Genomic DNA, 16,435 nt, shown 5'->3' on the forward strand with positions numbered 1-16,435 from the left:
GGTGCATGCAGCTCTATTGTTCAACGGGTCTGTCGGAGTGCACCTATATTAGAGGGGCACCTCAATTAGAGGGTGCACTTCTATTTTTTGTCTACGAATTCGCCCGATCTCTTAACCTAAACTATCTCTTGAATTTGTTTAATTTCAACAGTTTTTAATGCCGTATTCATCGAACTTTCACGTAAAAAACGGAGAAAATTCTGTACTTTTATAGCAAACTACGTTTTTAAGGGCACTTCAAATAGAGGGGCACCTCAAATACAGTTTTTACGTATTTTATTTCCACCAAAAAATGTTATCTGAAGACGAATTTTTTGAAAAAATAATACAAACGACAGGTACCTCGAATTTTTTTTTTGAAAAATTGGACTATTTTTTAAAAGTGTTCCCCGCTTTCCAAAGTTGTCCAATCGACAAAAAATCAATAATGGTTGTGTAGATCAAACATAGGTCTCTATTTTTGTAGTTGACAACTCTTTGATAGCTATTCACGATTTTGAGATATGCGCCTTTAAAGTTCGGAAGGTAAGAACGAGATCGAGAAAAAGATGGGGGACGCAGAGAAACGAGAGTGTCTCGTTTCTCTGCGTCTCTTCTACGGGTGACAAACTTTGACCATTAGTTGAGGAGCTTTTTCCTTTTCTCAACGGTAAGTCACAAACTACACTAAACCACAACAAAGATCAAAAGTTGCCGGAACTAAAATTGAAGAAAAAAAGTGGGGCGTGGCCTATTTTAACCCTGAGATATCCTCAACTGCAAGAAGGCTCTCAAGAGCAAATCGATTCAATTTCCGTTCTTTTTTACAACCTTCTCCCCCTTTGCTAGGTTTTCTTCTTTTCCTTCTTCTCACATTTCGCCGCCGCGCATCACCGAGGTAGACGTGAAATGAAAAAAGGAGCAGAAGCCGAAGACGGAGTCAAGAAGAAATTCAGAAGGCTTGTCCTCTGCCACCGGAAATTAGAAAAAAAATGGAGAAGAAAAAGTAGAAGAAAGATGTTTGGACACTTTCAATGAGGGGGGCTCGAGTGGATTTTGGGGTGGAATAGAGAAGAATAAAAGAGAGAGAGACCGAAATTTTATGCGCTCGTTAATCGTGTTCAATCCAGACGAACATAAATTGAAAGTTTGAAGAAGAAGCCATGGAGCACTTCGGGGATATGGGCGGTGCATAAAGGACTGGCGAGTCTTGGATCCAGAGAGCTTCACCGGTGTTGTCCTGGTGACAATACGGTACCTATGGTTTTTGACGGCCTTGTAGAAACTAGTCCAGGAAAATTTTACAGCTCCGTTCAGTACAGGTCCATTTACTCTAAAAAAGTGAGAACGATCTGTTTTAGAGGACGGACACAATATACGGTCCTTAAGGTATCTGAGGTATGAAGGTGCGGACGGTGCAAGCTCAGCATCTGTGAACCCCTCATACTCTTGGGATCAGGGAGATGCTGGCGACGATGCAACATTATTAGAGTAACTTGTAGGTTGGTCAAAAAAATTTTGAGCTACAGTACCTGAAGTATGGTATTTGGAATATGCAGTTGGTGCAAGCTATAAAGCCGCCCATCCCCGAAGGTATTGAAAGTATTATCACAACATTCAAAAACAGACCCTAACTAGGCATGAAGTTAACGACTTGTGGGCCGCCAGTATTTGGAATTGACTACCGATGTCACCGATGGTACCGATGTGACCGTTAGTTTATGACAACCATACTGAGTAACAGTTATAGGGTATGATGATACTTATCAAGGCCTGGTAAGGCCCGAAAGCCCAAAGACCCGGGCCGAGAAAAAACTTTGAAGGCCTACCCGGCTTAAAAAGAGAACCAAATTTTTTCAACATTTCATCAAAAATGCTCACATTTTTGATGATTTTTTAGAATTTTTTATAATTCTCAATTGTAGTCGAAAATGTGAAATTCGAAAAATATCGAAATTTTTCAATCACTGTGCCAATCATCCGGGCCCCCTCGAGTTGCTGGTACAGGTCTCTGAACTCGCGTTTTGGAGGCGGAGCTTGAATTTTTAATTAAATGAGAACAGATAAAAATAAAATTAGTGAATGATATGATTTTGGCTTCGGGACGTTTCAAAACGAGATGCTTGGCAACCAGTACCGCCTTGTTTCGAAACGACCCGGTATCTAAAACACAATATAACACGTAACATTTATTAGCAAGACCCTCCCCAGACACTCCTTAGAGACAGTATCCTGTGTTTTGAATGTTTTGATCTACCCGCCCCTCTCCCTCTAAACGGATATGAGTCACAAAGAGAGGTGGTAACTGGAAACCCCACCGCCTCGAAAATGAGAAAAACAAGGTAGTTTTATTTCAAAAAGGAGAAAACGAAAAAGTGTTTTGATACACACGTTTTTTGGATGGGTATCAGTTACAGGAAAGAAAATAAGGAGAAGGAGATGATGGGAAGAAGATAGTGACGGAGAGGCGAATGGAAAACATGAAGGCTAGGAATGGAATGGGAGGAAAGAAAGTGTGTGGGAGTTTTGGGAATGATATAGCATGTGGAATTCAGGGGAACGGAAAAAAATTGGGATCTTGAGAAATCGGAAATAAGCAAAATCTTCATAATGTTAGATTTTGTTAACAATTTTGTATAGAAGATGTATAGAAAGTTAAACTTGGGTTATGAACCGTTTGTCAGTGACTTTTGACAGATTTTCCACCGATTATTTTGCAAAACAATGTATAGAAAAAAGCTCTTGTTATCTGAACTTTGCTTGTGATGTCTCAAGTTTGTAGACTAAACTAAAGACTGGACGAGATTCACATTTCGGTATATTTTCAGCTGACGCGGTGGCGCTTGAAGTGAGTTATGGTCCTCGCTTTTGCCTGGTTTGCAGATATTGTCAAAATAAAAAAGTATACTTGACAACCGGGCCGAAACGGTTCAAGAGTTTCTAAAGTTCTTTGAGCTGCAAATAATATCAAAATATAAATCTTGTCAAGTTCTACGTCTCTGATATAGTCCGGGCTGGATAGCGGATCGTTAATGAGCTACGAAAGGACCAGCGGCACCTTCATAATACGACTTCCGACCCGAACCCGCAGAAATCTACATTTTTGTATATTTTTCAGCTTATAACGTTGAGTTTGAAGGAAGTTATGCAACAATTTATGCTAAAATCACGAAGTACTTTTTCAGGTATGAAACTGCGCTCTAACATAATTAAAATGTTCCAAATAAAGTTAGGACATCACCATCGAAGTTTTGCTGAGTTCGTATGTCACTCTCACTTTTCATTACTATGCATTGTTTTGCAAAATAATGGGTGCAAAATCTGTCGCTGCCAAAAGATCAAACCCATTATTCCCCTTGTGACTGGTCAAAAAAGAGAGCATAAAATAGTGTCATGACTCCACTTCTGAGTGGAAAAACATGAATCCAGACTCTCGAAGGAGACTCATTTTCCGCCCGCATGACTTGTTCTTCGAAACTGAACTCCGCGACCAAACTTCGAGACGAAGGTGTTGTGCTTTCTTGCCGCCCTGCCACACCTCTGCACGCACTTCCGGTAATTCGAACAACCCGAGTCGTTTTCTTGTTTCTTTCAACTGTTTGGAGAAGAAAAGGGGATTGGATGAATGGGGTGGAAGACGTCAAGAATTGAATGATGGTGTTTTCAAAGGTCAGTTTTTTAGGAAAAGTTCAATGTGCTATAGAATTGTTGGAACACGTGATCACTGGAAGTTGAGAAGGGATTCTGAATCCGCTCATATCCCATCTTCTTGTCAGCGTAGTTGTGAACTAACCATGGCACTTTGACAGAAATTAGTCCGGGATTGAGCGGTCTAAGAAGCTTAATAACTGCGACCACTGCTAGACACCGTATCCCCTCGAAATATGAGTAGATTCAGAATCTTCACGACTTCAGGTTTTGTTTTTTTCAGGACTGCTAAAAAAACTAGATTTCGAAAACATAGGCAAATCCGAAATTTCGGAAATTACGAGATACGAGATTTTGGAAATTTCAACGTGCTCGTTTTTTCAAGTCATCCCCCAAAAAATAGTCATCAAATTGATAATCAATCAAATTTCAACATACTGGCGAACCAGCGCGTAACTCGCTTGAAACACAATAAGCTGAAAAATATACCAAAATGAAGATCTTGACGAGTTCTATGTCTGCGGCCCCCAACGTGGCGAATGGGTGTCTGTAAATTTTTTGTAGTAACTCCATTATAAAATTGGCCCATGACATTTTTAAGACTTTTCATTATAAGGACAGTTTAGTAATTGCCATAGATAGTCGCTGAAACTGAGCAAAGCAACAAAACTGAACAAAATTTCAAGTATAGCAAACGCTACCTGACATTCCTACTAAAAACTAGAAGTTTACGGCAACATCGACTTCAGATGATAAATGTGTGTTTAGTCGGTTTCCCCCCCCCCCCCCCCCCCATGAGTTATGTACTTCCCTCTCCCCATGTTTTCTTGAGTAGAGGGTGGACACAACCTATTTTCTCGATTATCGAAAGAGGTCAACATATTTTTAGAAGACAATTTGAGAAAAAGGTTGCAAAAGGAGGCGAAAAGAGATTGAAGTTTGAGGGGGCGCATTATAATTGAGACAAGGATGAGAGGGAAGTTCACTTCCTGGTGGGAAGTGAGATGACGTCTGAGATGAGAAGGAGCAGAGAATTCATGGAGAAGAAGAATCAGAACACAAACAATGTGAACTTCAGAACGAGACAGGTAACAAATTTCGAGCTGAACAGTTGTTTTGAATCGCTGAAAGATACCTATTTTGGTTTTCAGTACTGTAATTCGGAAGAAAAAAAAAGAGTTTCTCCCATCCAGCCAACCCTTCCAAGAATGTCATCACTCTTCTGAAGATAATCGGCGGAGATTTTCCATTGTATTGACCAGTCAAAAATTCGAAATAGACAGGTGGGAAACCAAAAAAAAGTGAGTTTTTTTTTTTGAATGCTCTCGTCGGGAATCTTCAGATATTTCCCAATTTGATGTTTTTGAAGAAAAAAGATCAAAAACGACTCCTTTTCTGCAAATCCAGCTCTAAATAACCTGAAATGAAGGTGTGACAAAACCATGCCGCATAGTTCCTGAAATGGGAGGAGCCAATTTAGCCCCACTCATTTCTTGGAGACGTAATTGTCTGAAAATGTACGCAGAAAATATTATACAGAAAAATACGTTTTTAAAAATATAAAAAAAGTCAGAATATCAGAAAGAAATGGGTGAGAAAATGCAAGGAAAGAACAACTCTTAATGGGGGGAGAGACGTTTGGATATTACTTTGGCTAGACAGGGAATTGAAATTAACAAAAGAAAATAATTTAAAGTGATTGAAAAATAAATAAAAATAAGTAATAAGACAAGGGAAGGGTGGAGGAGATGAATGAAGTGGTGGTAGATACGAGCTTCTAGATCCACTGCTGCCAATCCTGTCGGACGGGGAGAAAGCTGAAATCGAAATATACTGAAACATACCTGAACACCACTGAAACTAATGTGATGACGCCCTAGCAAATATTCGGCACCATCTGCATAATGAACACAATCTTTTGATAGAGATAGAGAGAGAGAGAGAGAGAGAGAGAGAGAGAGAGAGAGAGAGAGAGAGAAAACCTAGAGAAGTCAGATACTCTAGCTTCTCTGCGTTACAGGGAGAGAGATACTGAGTCTATGAAAAACTGTGTCTTCGTTGAACCTTCTTTTTATCTTGCTTTATTTCTTCAATGATTCCGAGTAGGGCATAGTTTTTCTTTAATTCGTTGTAATTGTAATCAACTGAAAATATTTATACATTTAGATAATCTTTATACACAACTCACGGAAAGTGCCTTCCCTACATACTGGACACTGGATACAGTCACAGTCTATATTGTAGAGCATCTTTGCACATCCAGAACAAACAGTGTGTCCGCATGACAACATTTTCGGAGTTCTTTTCTTGATTGATTCGTGATAGAATAATTTGCAAACGCTGCATTTTAAGTCGTGATATCTGAAAAATAGAAAAGTTAAGTTTCTGAGATTGAGCATTATCAAAATGATAAACGCCAACAAACCTCAAATCAGTTTTCTCCTGTTCGAAACCGTTGTTATCTTCTAACTTTTCATCATCACTACTATCCATTATTTCTACAGTATCCACAGTAGTATTCAAATCATCCTCTTCTTCCTGTCCCCAATTCGACTCGAGAATCCACACAATCCAATAATCAGATAATATAATAATATGAAGTGCTGTATACATGATTTGAAAGCAAACCAACGGATACAAACTGAACCAAACATTGAAGTACCACAGAGTGGACAGGAAAATGACTAAACTCCACTGAACGATAGAGCGAAGATGCCCAGAAACTATTTCGTGTCTTTCCTTTACAGATAGAACTAAATTGTATATGTTGGGCACCATAAATATGGTATAAGACATGAAAGATGCGTAAGAAGACATGTAGAAACAGCGGAATGTTACCTGTAAGAAGCTCAATTACTTAGAAAGCAAAATATTGATTCAAGTCTTTTGGCATTTTTCCGGTTCTTTTCCAAATGGGTCTAGCGAAATGGCAAAAGACTTATGAATCAACCTAATAGAATGATAAATAGAACCAACCTCAGATGCGACTCCATTTCTCGCAAAAACAATATAGGGAGCTATTGAACATAATGACACTCCGAAATATCCAAATCCATAATGTACTCTACTTATCTCTAAAACATTTCTTTCGCGTCTACTCGTTAACTCCATAACTATCGCGTTTATTAAAAACACAATAGTTAAGACTATTATATACGTGTAGAGAGGCGTTAAGTCTTTCGGACAATCGAACCAGAAACCATAAAAAGATGCTACAAACAATAGTAAATGGCGGAAGAATCCATTCAATGCAACTTCGCATCTCCATTTGTCTAACTGATACAGTGAAGGCATTGCTGAAACAAAATACTTTCATATAAAAGAAGGAAAATAAATACTATAAATGATATAGAAAGAAGGAAAAAGAATGGGTGGGATAGGGAAAATAAATAATATAGGGGAAAACGAAAAGAAATCAATAAAAAAGAGAACTGAGGAAAGGGGGAAGAGGGGATAATGACCTGTAGGACAAGTCTTACTGTGAGGAGGGAGAGAGGGCAACCATCTGCTCTATGTGACATCATCTGACAACGACAGAGAATAAAAGAAAAGTGGAACACGAGGGGGAAAATGGGTCAGGGAGAGAGATCATGACGGTGGAACGGGCTCCTGGATCCACTGCTGTCTGACGGGAAGAAAGCTGAAACTGAAATATACGGACACATTCCTGAACGCCACTGAAACCAATGTGATGACCCCTAGGAGATGTTCGGCACCATCTCCACGATGAACACACTATTTTGATAGAGAGAGAGAACCTAGAGAAATCAGACACTCTAGCTTCTCTGCGTTACAGGGAGAGAAATCTTGAGTCTATGAAAGACTGTGTCTCCGTTGAACCGTCTTCTTATCTTGCTTCATTTCTTGAATAATCCCGATTAGAGCGTAGTTCTTCTTTAATTCTTCGTAATTGTAATAAACTGAAAATCTTTTCATTTTTCCATAATCTTTATACAAAACTCACTGTCAGTCACTTCCCTACATATTGGACACTGGATATAGACGTAGTCTATTTTGTAGAGCATCTTTGAACATCCAGAACAAACTGTGTGTCCGCATGACAACATTTTTGGAGTTCTTTTCTTAATTGATTCGTGATAGAATAATTTGCAAACGCTGCATTTTAAGTCGTGATATCTGAAAACTGGGAATGTTTATGGCCCAAATTTAAATTGATTAAGTACATCAAATGAAGATCTTCATTTTTGTAGTTGACTGTTTTTAAATAGCTCGGCGAGGTTTTGATATATGCGTTTTCAAACATAAGCAACCGAAATCAAGGTTCAGAGACAAATGGCACTCTAGCTTCTCTGCGCCTCTTCTTCTCCTTTTCCGAGTCCGATGCCAATCTTTGAAGACGCATATCTCAACACCTAGCAGAGATATCAAAAAGTTGTGAACTACAAAAATGAAGATCTTTTTGTGATCTACACAAACCTTAAATCAGTTTTCTTCTGATCGAAACAGTCTTTATCTTCCAAATCTTCATCATCACTACTATCAATTATTTCTACAGTATCTACAGTAGTATCCAAATCATCCTCTTCTGGCTGTCCTATATTAGACTCGAGAATCCACACAATCCAATAATCAGATAATATAGTAATATGAAGTGCTGTGTGCATGATTTGCAAACAAACCAACGGATACAAACTGAACCAAACATTGAAGTACCACAGAGTGGATAGGAAAATGACTAAACTCCATAGAACAATAGAGCAAAGATACCCAGAAACTATTTTGTGTTTTCTGTTCACAAATAGAACTATATGGTAAAGGTTGGGCACCATAAATATAGTATAAAACATGAAAGATGCGTAAGAAGACGTGTAGAAAAATTGGAATGATTCCTGAAAGAAATTCAATTACTTAAGGAGAATTGAGGTCATAATTTTTATTTTAGATTTCGTTACTTCAGTATATTCTAAAAAACATTTATATTGACGCACTATGTATTATCGTTTTCCTAACTCAAAAGGAACTTTGGTCGAAAAGTGTTTTTGGCGTCAGTGAGTCCTCGTTAACTCACTTTTCAGTACCATGAAAGCTACAGGTCATCAAAGTCATGTCTCACTGAAACCATCTAATTTCAGTGCAGTTTAGCGAAATTTTGGAGTTTTTTGCTTCGACAACCAGTAAAATTCAATACACCGATAAACACTATCAAACTTTGTCATTTTTCACTGAGAACAGGCAAAGTTGATTTATAACTTTTGTAGCGGTACAGTACCTTCAGTCCTCTTCTTAGAAAATTAAATAGAAAATGAATAGAACCAACCTCAGATGCGACTCCATAATTGGCAAAAACGAAATAAGGAGCAATACCCCATAACAATAGCCCGGCAGATCCTATTCCATAAATTGTTTCAATTCGCTCAAAAAAACCTATCTCGCTGCCCATTGAATCGATATATATCAAGACAGTTTGGATTAGTAAAAACACAATAGTTAAACCTATTATATTCTTGTAAAGAAGCGTCAAGTCTCTCGGACAACCAAACCAGAAACCATAAAAAGTTGCTGCAAACAATAGTAAATGGCGGGAGAATCCATTAAATGCAACGTCGCATCTCCATTCGTCTAACTGATACAGTAAAGGCATTGCTGAAACAAAATACTTTTATGTAAAAGAAGAAAAATAAATACTATAAAAGATGTAGAAAGAAGGAAAAAAAGTGGGTGGGATAAAGGGAAGAAATAATATAGGGGAAAACAAAAAGAAATCAATAATAGTAAAAAAGAACAGAGGGAGGGGAATGAGGGGATAATAACCTGTAAGATAAGTCTTACTGTGAGGGGGGAGATGTCAACCATCTGCTCGATGTGACATCATCTGCCAACGACAGAGAACAGAAGAAATGTGAAACACGAGGGAAATGTGGGGCTGGGAGAGATTTTGATGGAGGCAACGGGTTCCTGAATCCACTGATGTCTGACGAGAAGGAAGCTGAAACTAAAAGTTACTGAAACATACCTGAATACCACTGAAACCAATGTGATGACCCCTTATGAGGTCTTCGGCACCATCTCAACAATGAACACAATGTTTTGATAGAGAGAGAGAGAGTCTAGAGAAGTCAGACACACTGGTTTCTCTGCGTTACACTGAGAGAGATATTGAGCCTATGAAAGACTCCGTTGAACCGTCATCTTATCTTGCTTCATTTCTTGTATGATTCCGAGTAGAGCGTAGTTCTTCTTCAATTCAATGTAATCAACTGAAAATGTTTTCCTATTTTCAGAAACTTCACGTTAAACTTACTGTCGATCACTTCCCTACATACTGGACACTGGATATAGACATAGTCTAATTTGTAGAGCATTTTTGCACATCCAGAACAAACTGTGTGTCCGCATGACAACATTTTCGGAATTCTTTTCTTAATCGATTCGTGGTAGAATAATTTGCAAACGCTGCATTTCAAGTCGTGATATCTGAAAAGAGAAAAGTGAATCTTCTGACATTGCAGACATTATTAAATTAATAAAAACCAACAAACCTTAAAACACTATCCTCCCGTTCGAAACAATTGTTATCTTCCAACTTTTCATCATCACTACTATCAATTATTTCTATAGTAACTACAGTAGTATCCAAATCATCCTCTTCTTCCTGTCTCCGATTTGACTCGAGAATCCACACAATCAATATATCAGACAATATAGTAATATGAAGTGCTGTGTACATAATTTGAAAGCAAACTAACGGATACAAACTGAACCAAATATTGAAGTACCGCAGAGTGGACAAGAAAATAACTAAACTCCATTGAACAATAGAGCGAAGATACCCAGAAACGATTTCGTGCCTTTCGTCTCTTGATAGAACTATATTGCGAAGGTTGGGTACCATAAATAAGGAATACATCATGAAAGACCCGTAAGAAAACGTGTAGAACAGTTGGAATGATTTCTGAAAAAAATTCAATTACTTAAAGGAGCCAAAAACTCAAAAAGTTAATTTAGTCATTTTCTTAAAAAACACAATAGAAAAATGAATAGAACCAACCTCAGACGCGACTCCATATTTGGCAAAAGCAAAATAGGGAGCTATATCCATCATTAATACTCCGCAATATCCTATTCCATAATTTAATTCATTTAGCTCTAAAACACCTCTCTCACTGCTCATCAAATCAGCATATATCATGACTGTTTGGAATATTAAAAACACAATAGTTGAACCTATTATATTCTTGTAAAGCAGCGTCAAGTCTCTCGGACAACCGAGCCAGAAACCATAAAAAGTTGCTGCAAACAATAGTAAATGGCGGGAGAATCCATTCAATGCAGCGTCGCATCTCCATTTGTCTAACTGATACAATAAAGGCATTGCTGAAACAAAATATTTTTATATAAAATAAGAAAAAATAAATACTATAAATGATATTGAAAGAAGGAAAAAGAATGGGTGGGATAAAGGGAAGAAATAATATAGGGGAGAACGAAGAGAAATCAATACGAAAAAGAAGAGCTGGGGGATGGGGAAGAGGGGATAATTGGATAGAGGGGTGAGGGGGAGGTCTACCATCTGCTACATCTGCCAATGAAGGGGGCAAGGAGAAAGGCGGAACTCTCGGGTAAGGGCGGGGGGAATGTGACAGGGAGGGAGATCTGGATGGAAGAGACGGTGGTTGTGTCCTTCTAGACGAGCGGGAAGACGCTGTAATTTTTGAAGGGCAAATTTGATCAACACATCTCAAAAGAAAATCTCAAAATGTGGCAATTTCAAAATTAATAGATATCATACAGTCCCAGCAAAAAAACGTATCTTATTTTGCCTTTTTCTGTTTAAAAAAGTAAAATTTTGAGAGTGTGACATAGTAAAACTAACTGTCCCACAAAATAACTTTTTATGGGATCGAACAGACCAAGAATAGGACTTTATTTTTGTAGTTGACAACTGTTTTGTACGGATACTCTCTGGCAAGTTACATATCGATCTTCGCAATTTTCGAGCTGATGTTTTGAAATGGTCATAACTCTCTAGGGAGTGTCCGTACAAAAAAGTTGTCAACTACAAAAATGAAGTTTTACCCTTGATCTGTATGATACATTAAACGTTTTCTTGATGTAACAATCAGAATTACTATGGCACACTCTCAAAATTTTACTTTTTTAAACAGAAAATGGCAAAATATGTTAGATTTTTGAAAGGTACTGTATACAATGTGTGAAGGACCTCAAAAATGAAATTACCCCAAATTGCAGTTTTTTTCTCAAATTGACACCAAATATCAAGGCTGTCTGAATTTCAATCAATTTTGAAATTTTTACACGAAATTTTTTACTGTCCAAATTCAATGTGTTTCAGGTGTGCTGCGTTAGCGATAACGACTATTTCGAATTGTTTCTAACTTTTTCCGAAGATCTGATTGTTTTCTGATATTTGACATCAATTTCGACCCAACATGTAAATTTTTAATTACCTCAGAACAGCTGCTGCACAGGCAATAAGCGGGAACCTGTAATCGAAGACCGAGAGAGGAATGTTCTCCAAGAGGTGCCAATAAGTGGCATCAACTGAAACAGCAGCAATGAGCACAAGGAGAAGTCCCGAGGCGATATTCGTGGCCATTTTCACTTTTCCCAGTTTGATGATCAACACATCGGCTGGAATATTATTTAATGTTACTCATTTTAAGCCTATCAGAATACAAACTCAGGATGATCCCAAAGACAAACGTCATGTAGTTGTCCAAGGATGGGTCAGATGGATCAGAAGAAAAGCAGCTCAACACGAGAAAGGCGACAATGAAGAACCACATTGCACCGTTCCGCCATGTTTTTGAACTCTGCAAAAATGAAATTGGTTTGTAACTGTAATGTTTGCAATCATTTTGATTTTACAAATCAAAATAGTTGCAGAGTTGTTGGTTGCAAATCAAAATAGTTGCAGAGTTGTTGGTTGCAAATCAAAATAGTTGCAGAGTTGTTGGTTGCAAATCAAAATAGTTGCAGAGTTGTTAGTTGCAAATCAAAATAGTTGCTGAGTTGTTGGTTGCAAATCTAAATAGTTGCAGAGTTGTTGGTTGCAAATCAAAATAGTTGCAGAGTTGTTGGTTGCAAATCAAAATAGTTGCAGAGTTGTTGGTTGCAAATCAAAATAGTTGCAGAGTTGTTAGTTGCAAATCAAAATAGTTGCTGAGTTGTTGGTTGCAAATCTAAATAGTTGCAGAGTTGTTGGTTGCAAATCAAAATAGTTGCAGAGTTGTTGGTTGAAACTCGCATTCAAAAACTTTCCAATTCGAATTTTCGTAATTTTAGATTTGAAACTATGAGCATTGGAAAGCAGAAGACAAATAAGCATGACACCACAGTTGTGAATTTCTAATTTCAAGCTGAAACACATCATGCAGTTTATTAAAACAGAAGTGTACATGCGTTAACCCACGAATTCGCCACAGAAATGACTGCAAATGACTCTTCACTTTCAAGTGTGATGACTTCTGAAATTCAAACTTTTTAAATGTTCTAAATAAAGTGTCTAAATAGAAATGTTTCTTTTTCAGTTAAAGTGGAATTTTCCAGTTCTCTTCTAAATTGTTATTCATTCAATCTAGGTCAAGCTAAATGTTCAGAAACGAATTTACCTTCCGAAGCAAGAAGCTGTAAATGACACAGACGGCTTCGCTTCCACTCGGGAATCCGATCGATCTGTAATATGCATGTTATCTGCGATTGTTTTGACTGGAAATTTACGAGAGAGCAACACCGAGGTTGGTCCAGATACAGTCACTTCTCTCCTTCTTAAATTGCTTCATAGCGAGTCCGGCAATCGCCAAAACAACCAATCCCATCTCGAAATATTCGGTCAGTGTTGTGGCTGGAGCGGGGTTATGGAGAACTTCTCTGATATTGTTCATGGCCTGTGTGTGAAGCTCCATCCACTCTTCCGATCCTCTTTCCTCTCTTTGGAGTCTCTCTTCCGTATCTCTGGTGATATTTTCAATTGCCGCCAGTTTTCCCTCTGCTGCTCTCTTTCTTATGTTGGCCTCCCTGAGCTCTGGCTTCAATTTTTCCAGACCCCTCAATTCCCTTCTCTCTTTCTTCACTTCTTTCTTCCAGTTCTCAATGCTTTTGAGTGCCTGAACACTGAGGCAGAAGCCACATCGTGCCGAAAACTCCGTGAACTCGATTCCCGCTTTTCTCGCAGTCTCGGCGTACCGCTTCAGACGGGCTTGATGTGTTTCAGCTCCAGTGTTCTGATTATAAAACCAGGATTCTTGTTGGCATTCTGAAAATAAGACGTTTGCAGGATGCAGAAATATGAAATGTGGGAATGTTTGAGCTGACCAGTTTTCCCGAAGTTTCACCCTATTCTTCAATTATAGTGAGCAAAGCTCTACACCGGTGCTGGAATCGATGGAAATCCGGTATTTTTTTTTACCGGTGAAATTCTATCGATTTCGCAAAAACGAAAATCGGAAAGAAGCCGACAGTGTAAAGTATAATTTTCCAGAAAAAAAACGGTGAAATCGGGGAAAATAGAAGAAATGTCTGTTTTCACAGAGGAAAACGGTAGCAGCTCGGTTGTTGTTTTGGGTAAACCAGCAAAAACCGATTGAAACCGATTTTCCCCGGAGAAACAGTAATTTTTACTCCCAAAAACCGAAAAATGTTTTCACCAACTTTCATCGGTTTTCAAGTATCCGTTGAGAGCTTTGGCCGCTAGTTTTTTTTTCGAAATTATTTCTCTTCATTATTTCATTTCTAAGTTTCTTTAAATTCAGTAAGAATCTTGTTTTGAGGAAAACATAAACCAACCTTGGTGAGGACGAAGTTGTAGACGACGAAGATCGCCTCACTTCCGCTAGGAAACCCGATAGACCTGCAACATGAGTACTTTTCTTTTACCAATATTTCGATTTCAGATCTTACGAGAGTCCCACAGACCAGTTGCTCCAGAAACCGCTGCTTCTTTCCTTATGGAACTGCTTGAAAGCAAGTCCCATAATTCCCAGGAGAACGCACACCATCGGAACCCACGCTGGAACAACTCGGACCTTATCTTCTTCTTTAACTTCTTCGACTGGGGGATTGTCCAGAGATCTTCTGATGTTCCTGATGGCAGTGGCATGAATCTCATGCTACTCCATTTCCTCAACCATGGGACGATCGAGTCTCGCTTCCGCTGCTCTTGTGGCCGCCTCCACATTGTTGATCTTCTCCTCAGCGGCATACAGTTTCCTCTGCAGGTTATTCGCCTTGTTCTTCAGCTCCCGCGATGGATTGGTGGGATTGACTTGGTGCTGAAATCTTGTGTTCTATTTTTTTTACAAGGCGAGATAAGACGAAACACGACGAAACACGACGAGACGATACGAAACGAGACGAGACGAGAAGTCAAAATTACAGTCAAAATTCTAGTTCTGAGGATAATATTTTATAAATTTAAGTGTGGAGACGAGAGGACATAAGCTTAGAACAAGACGAGACGAAACAAAGGGTACATCACGAAAAGCAAAAACACTCTCATAACTACCTCGTGAAGCTGGTATCTGTGGGGCGATGTGCTGCCCCACCAACCACCACACAGAAAGGCGATGACAAGCAGAAATCCGACGACGACCGCGATGGCGAACCACTACGTTCCATAAACCCTGGTCATATCATCGCAGTGGCGACCGGCCTTGGGACTGGAATCAATGACTTTCCGAAGAGCATCATGAGTGAGAAAAGGACGAAGTCCATTATTACCCTGGAAGAAGCAAGTTCTCGTAAGCTGATAGTAAAGAAAACGAACTTTAATCAAAGCCAAGTGGAAAAATAAAACGAGAATTGATAGAGAATCGGTGCAAATTATCGAAATAAAAAAGTTCCGACATTTTTTCTAGATGCGGACTTTAGATTTCGGCGCCTGCGCGGGTTTTCGCAAGGCAAACGAGCAGTTTGGGTTTACAGTTTTTCGCTGGTGAACTATTCAGAGAAGGGTACTGCTTCTCAAATTTCATCGTTTCTTCGACAAAATATTACTTCAAAATGTATCGTTGACAATATATTTTAAACACGGTCTCCTAAAGCAAGGTGCGGTATGGCGCTCTCAGCGTGTTTTTGTCTGCGCACGCCAATGGCAAATTCTGCGCCAATGGCGTTTCCCGTGCGTACGAGGTTTCGAAATTCCGAGCGCGAAAAGACCCGATTATTTGGCTAGAATTCTAGTTTTTTGTCAAAATAAAATTTCTGGGACAATGTTTCCAAAACCAATTCGCTAACTTTTACAGTTAGTGTTTTTCGAGTCTATTAACTACAACAAGGAGTAATGGCGATAAAACACCTATTCAAGTGCGAAAGGTTTTTCCGGGGGAGATCCGCTGCGTGCGCACCGCGGCTCCTTTCCAAAATAAGGCGCGAAGCTCTTTTTTTCGTCAAGAAATTTTGATTTTCCTCATCGTTTTAATTCTGATTCTCGTACATTCTCTTCGTTTTTCGCTCGAAATAATATTATAGAATCGAAAAAAAAACCTATTTTCAGTGAATTAATGTAGCGAACAGTGGACAAAGTCAACGTACAGCTCAAGGAGGAACTTTTCAGGTTATTTTTTCCACGTATTATTTCTGTTTGGACAGTTTTTCCCTAGGTTCATGAATAAAACTTTCAGTTTTCTTCTTTTACGTTTTGTCAGCAGCTGAAATTGTGAATCTTCGACTCGAGTTCACCTCAACAACGCGCACCATTAAAATTTATTTATCTTCCTCGCATTTTTAATGCCTATGTAATCAAAATGGCCGTTAATGAAATAGGAAAAACTTGATGGCAGTGAAAATAACTGAAATTTCGCTTTTTACTAGAGTGACGTGTTGACAC

The 16,435-nt window shown here is 38.7% G+C and overlaps 4 protein-coding genes across 4 annotated transcripts; all 4 read right to left on the reverse strand.

The window, feature by feature from the left end:
* Positions 1 to 5,664: 5,664 nt before the first annotated feature.
* On the reverse strand, positions 5,665 to 6,620 carry GCK72_017003 (uncharacterized protein; the record flags this gene model as incomplete). Its single annotated transcript, XM_053731820.1, has 4 exons — positions 5,665 to 5,771; positions 5,816 to 5,988; positions 6,053 to 6,268; positions 6,604 to 6,620. The coding sequence occupies 4 exons, from the start codon at positions 6,618 to 6,620 to the stop codon at positions 5,665 to 5,667; spliced, it is 513 nt and encodes a 170-aa protein (XP_053580733.1).
* Positions 6,621 to 7,440: 820 nt separating this feature from the next.
* Positions 7,441 to 8,252, reverse strand: GCK72_017004 (uncharacterized protein; the record flags this gene model as incomplete). The annotated part of the gene is made up of 3 exons (XM_053731821.1): positions 7,441 to 7,547; positions 7,592 to 7,764; positions 8,065 to 8,252. The coding sequence occupies 3 exons, from the start codon at positions 8,250 to 8,252 to the stop codon at positions 7,441 to 7,443; spliced, it is 468 nt and encodes a 155-aa protein (XP_053580734.1).
* Positions 8,253 to 9,750: 1,498 nt separating this feature from the next.
* GCK72_017005 (uncharacterized protein) lies at positions 9,751 to 10,690 on the reverse strand (the record flags this gene model as incomplete). Its single annotated transcript, XM_003105857.2, has 4 exons — positions 9,751 to 9,845; positions 9,890 to 10,062; positions 10,128 to 10,540; positions 10,637 to 10,690. 4 exons carry the CDS (start codon positions 10,688 to 10,690, stop codon positions 9,751 to 9,753), a joined length of 735 nt encoding a protein of 244 aa, XP_003105905.2.
* Positions 10,691 to 12,052: 1,362 nt separating this feature from the next.
* Positions 12,053 to 14,606, reverse strand: GCK72_017006 (uncharacterized protein; the record flags this gene model as incomplete). Its single annotated transcript, XM_053731822.1, has 6 exons — positions 12,053 to 12,240; positions 12,290 to 12,422; positions 13,221 to 13,284; positions 13,330 to 13,832; positions 14,395 to 14,458; positions 14,509 to 14,606. 6 exons carry the CDS (start codon positions 14,604 to 14,606, stop codon positions 12,053 to 12,055), a joined length of 1,050 nt encoding a protein of 349 aa, XP_053580735.1.
* Between the last annotated feature and the right edge of the window lie 1,829 nt (positions 14,607 to 16,435).

This window comes from Caenorhabditis remanei, chromosome V (assembly GCF_010183535.1).
Source record: "Caenorhabditis remanei strain PX506 chromosome V, whole genome shotgun sequence".
In the NCBI taxonomy this organism is placed as follows: domain Eukaryota; kingdom Metazoa; phylum Nematoda; class Chromadorea; order Rhabditida; family Rhabditidae; genus Caenorhabditis; species Caenorhabditis remanei.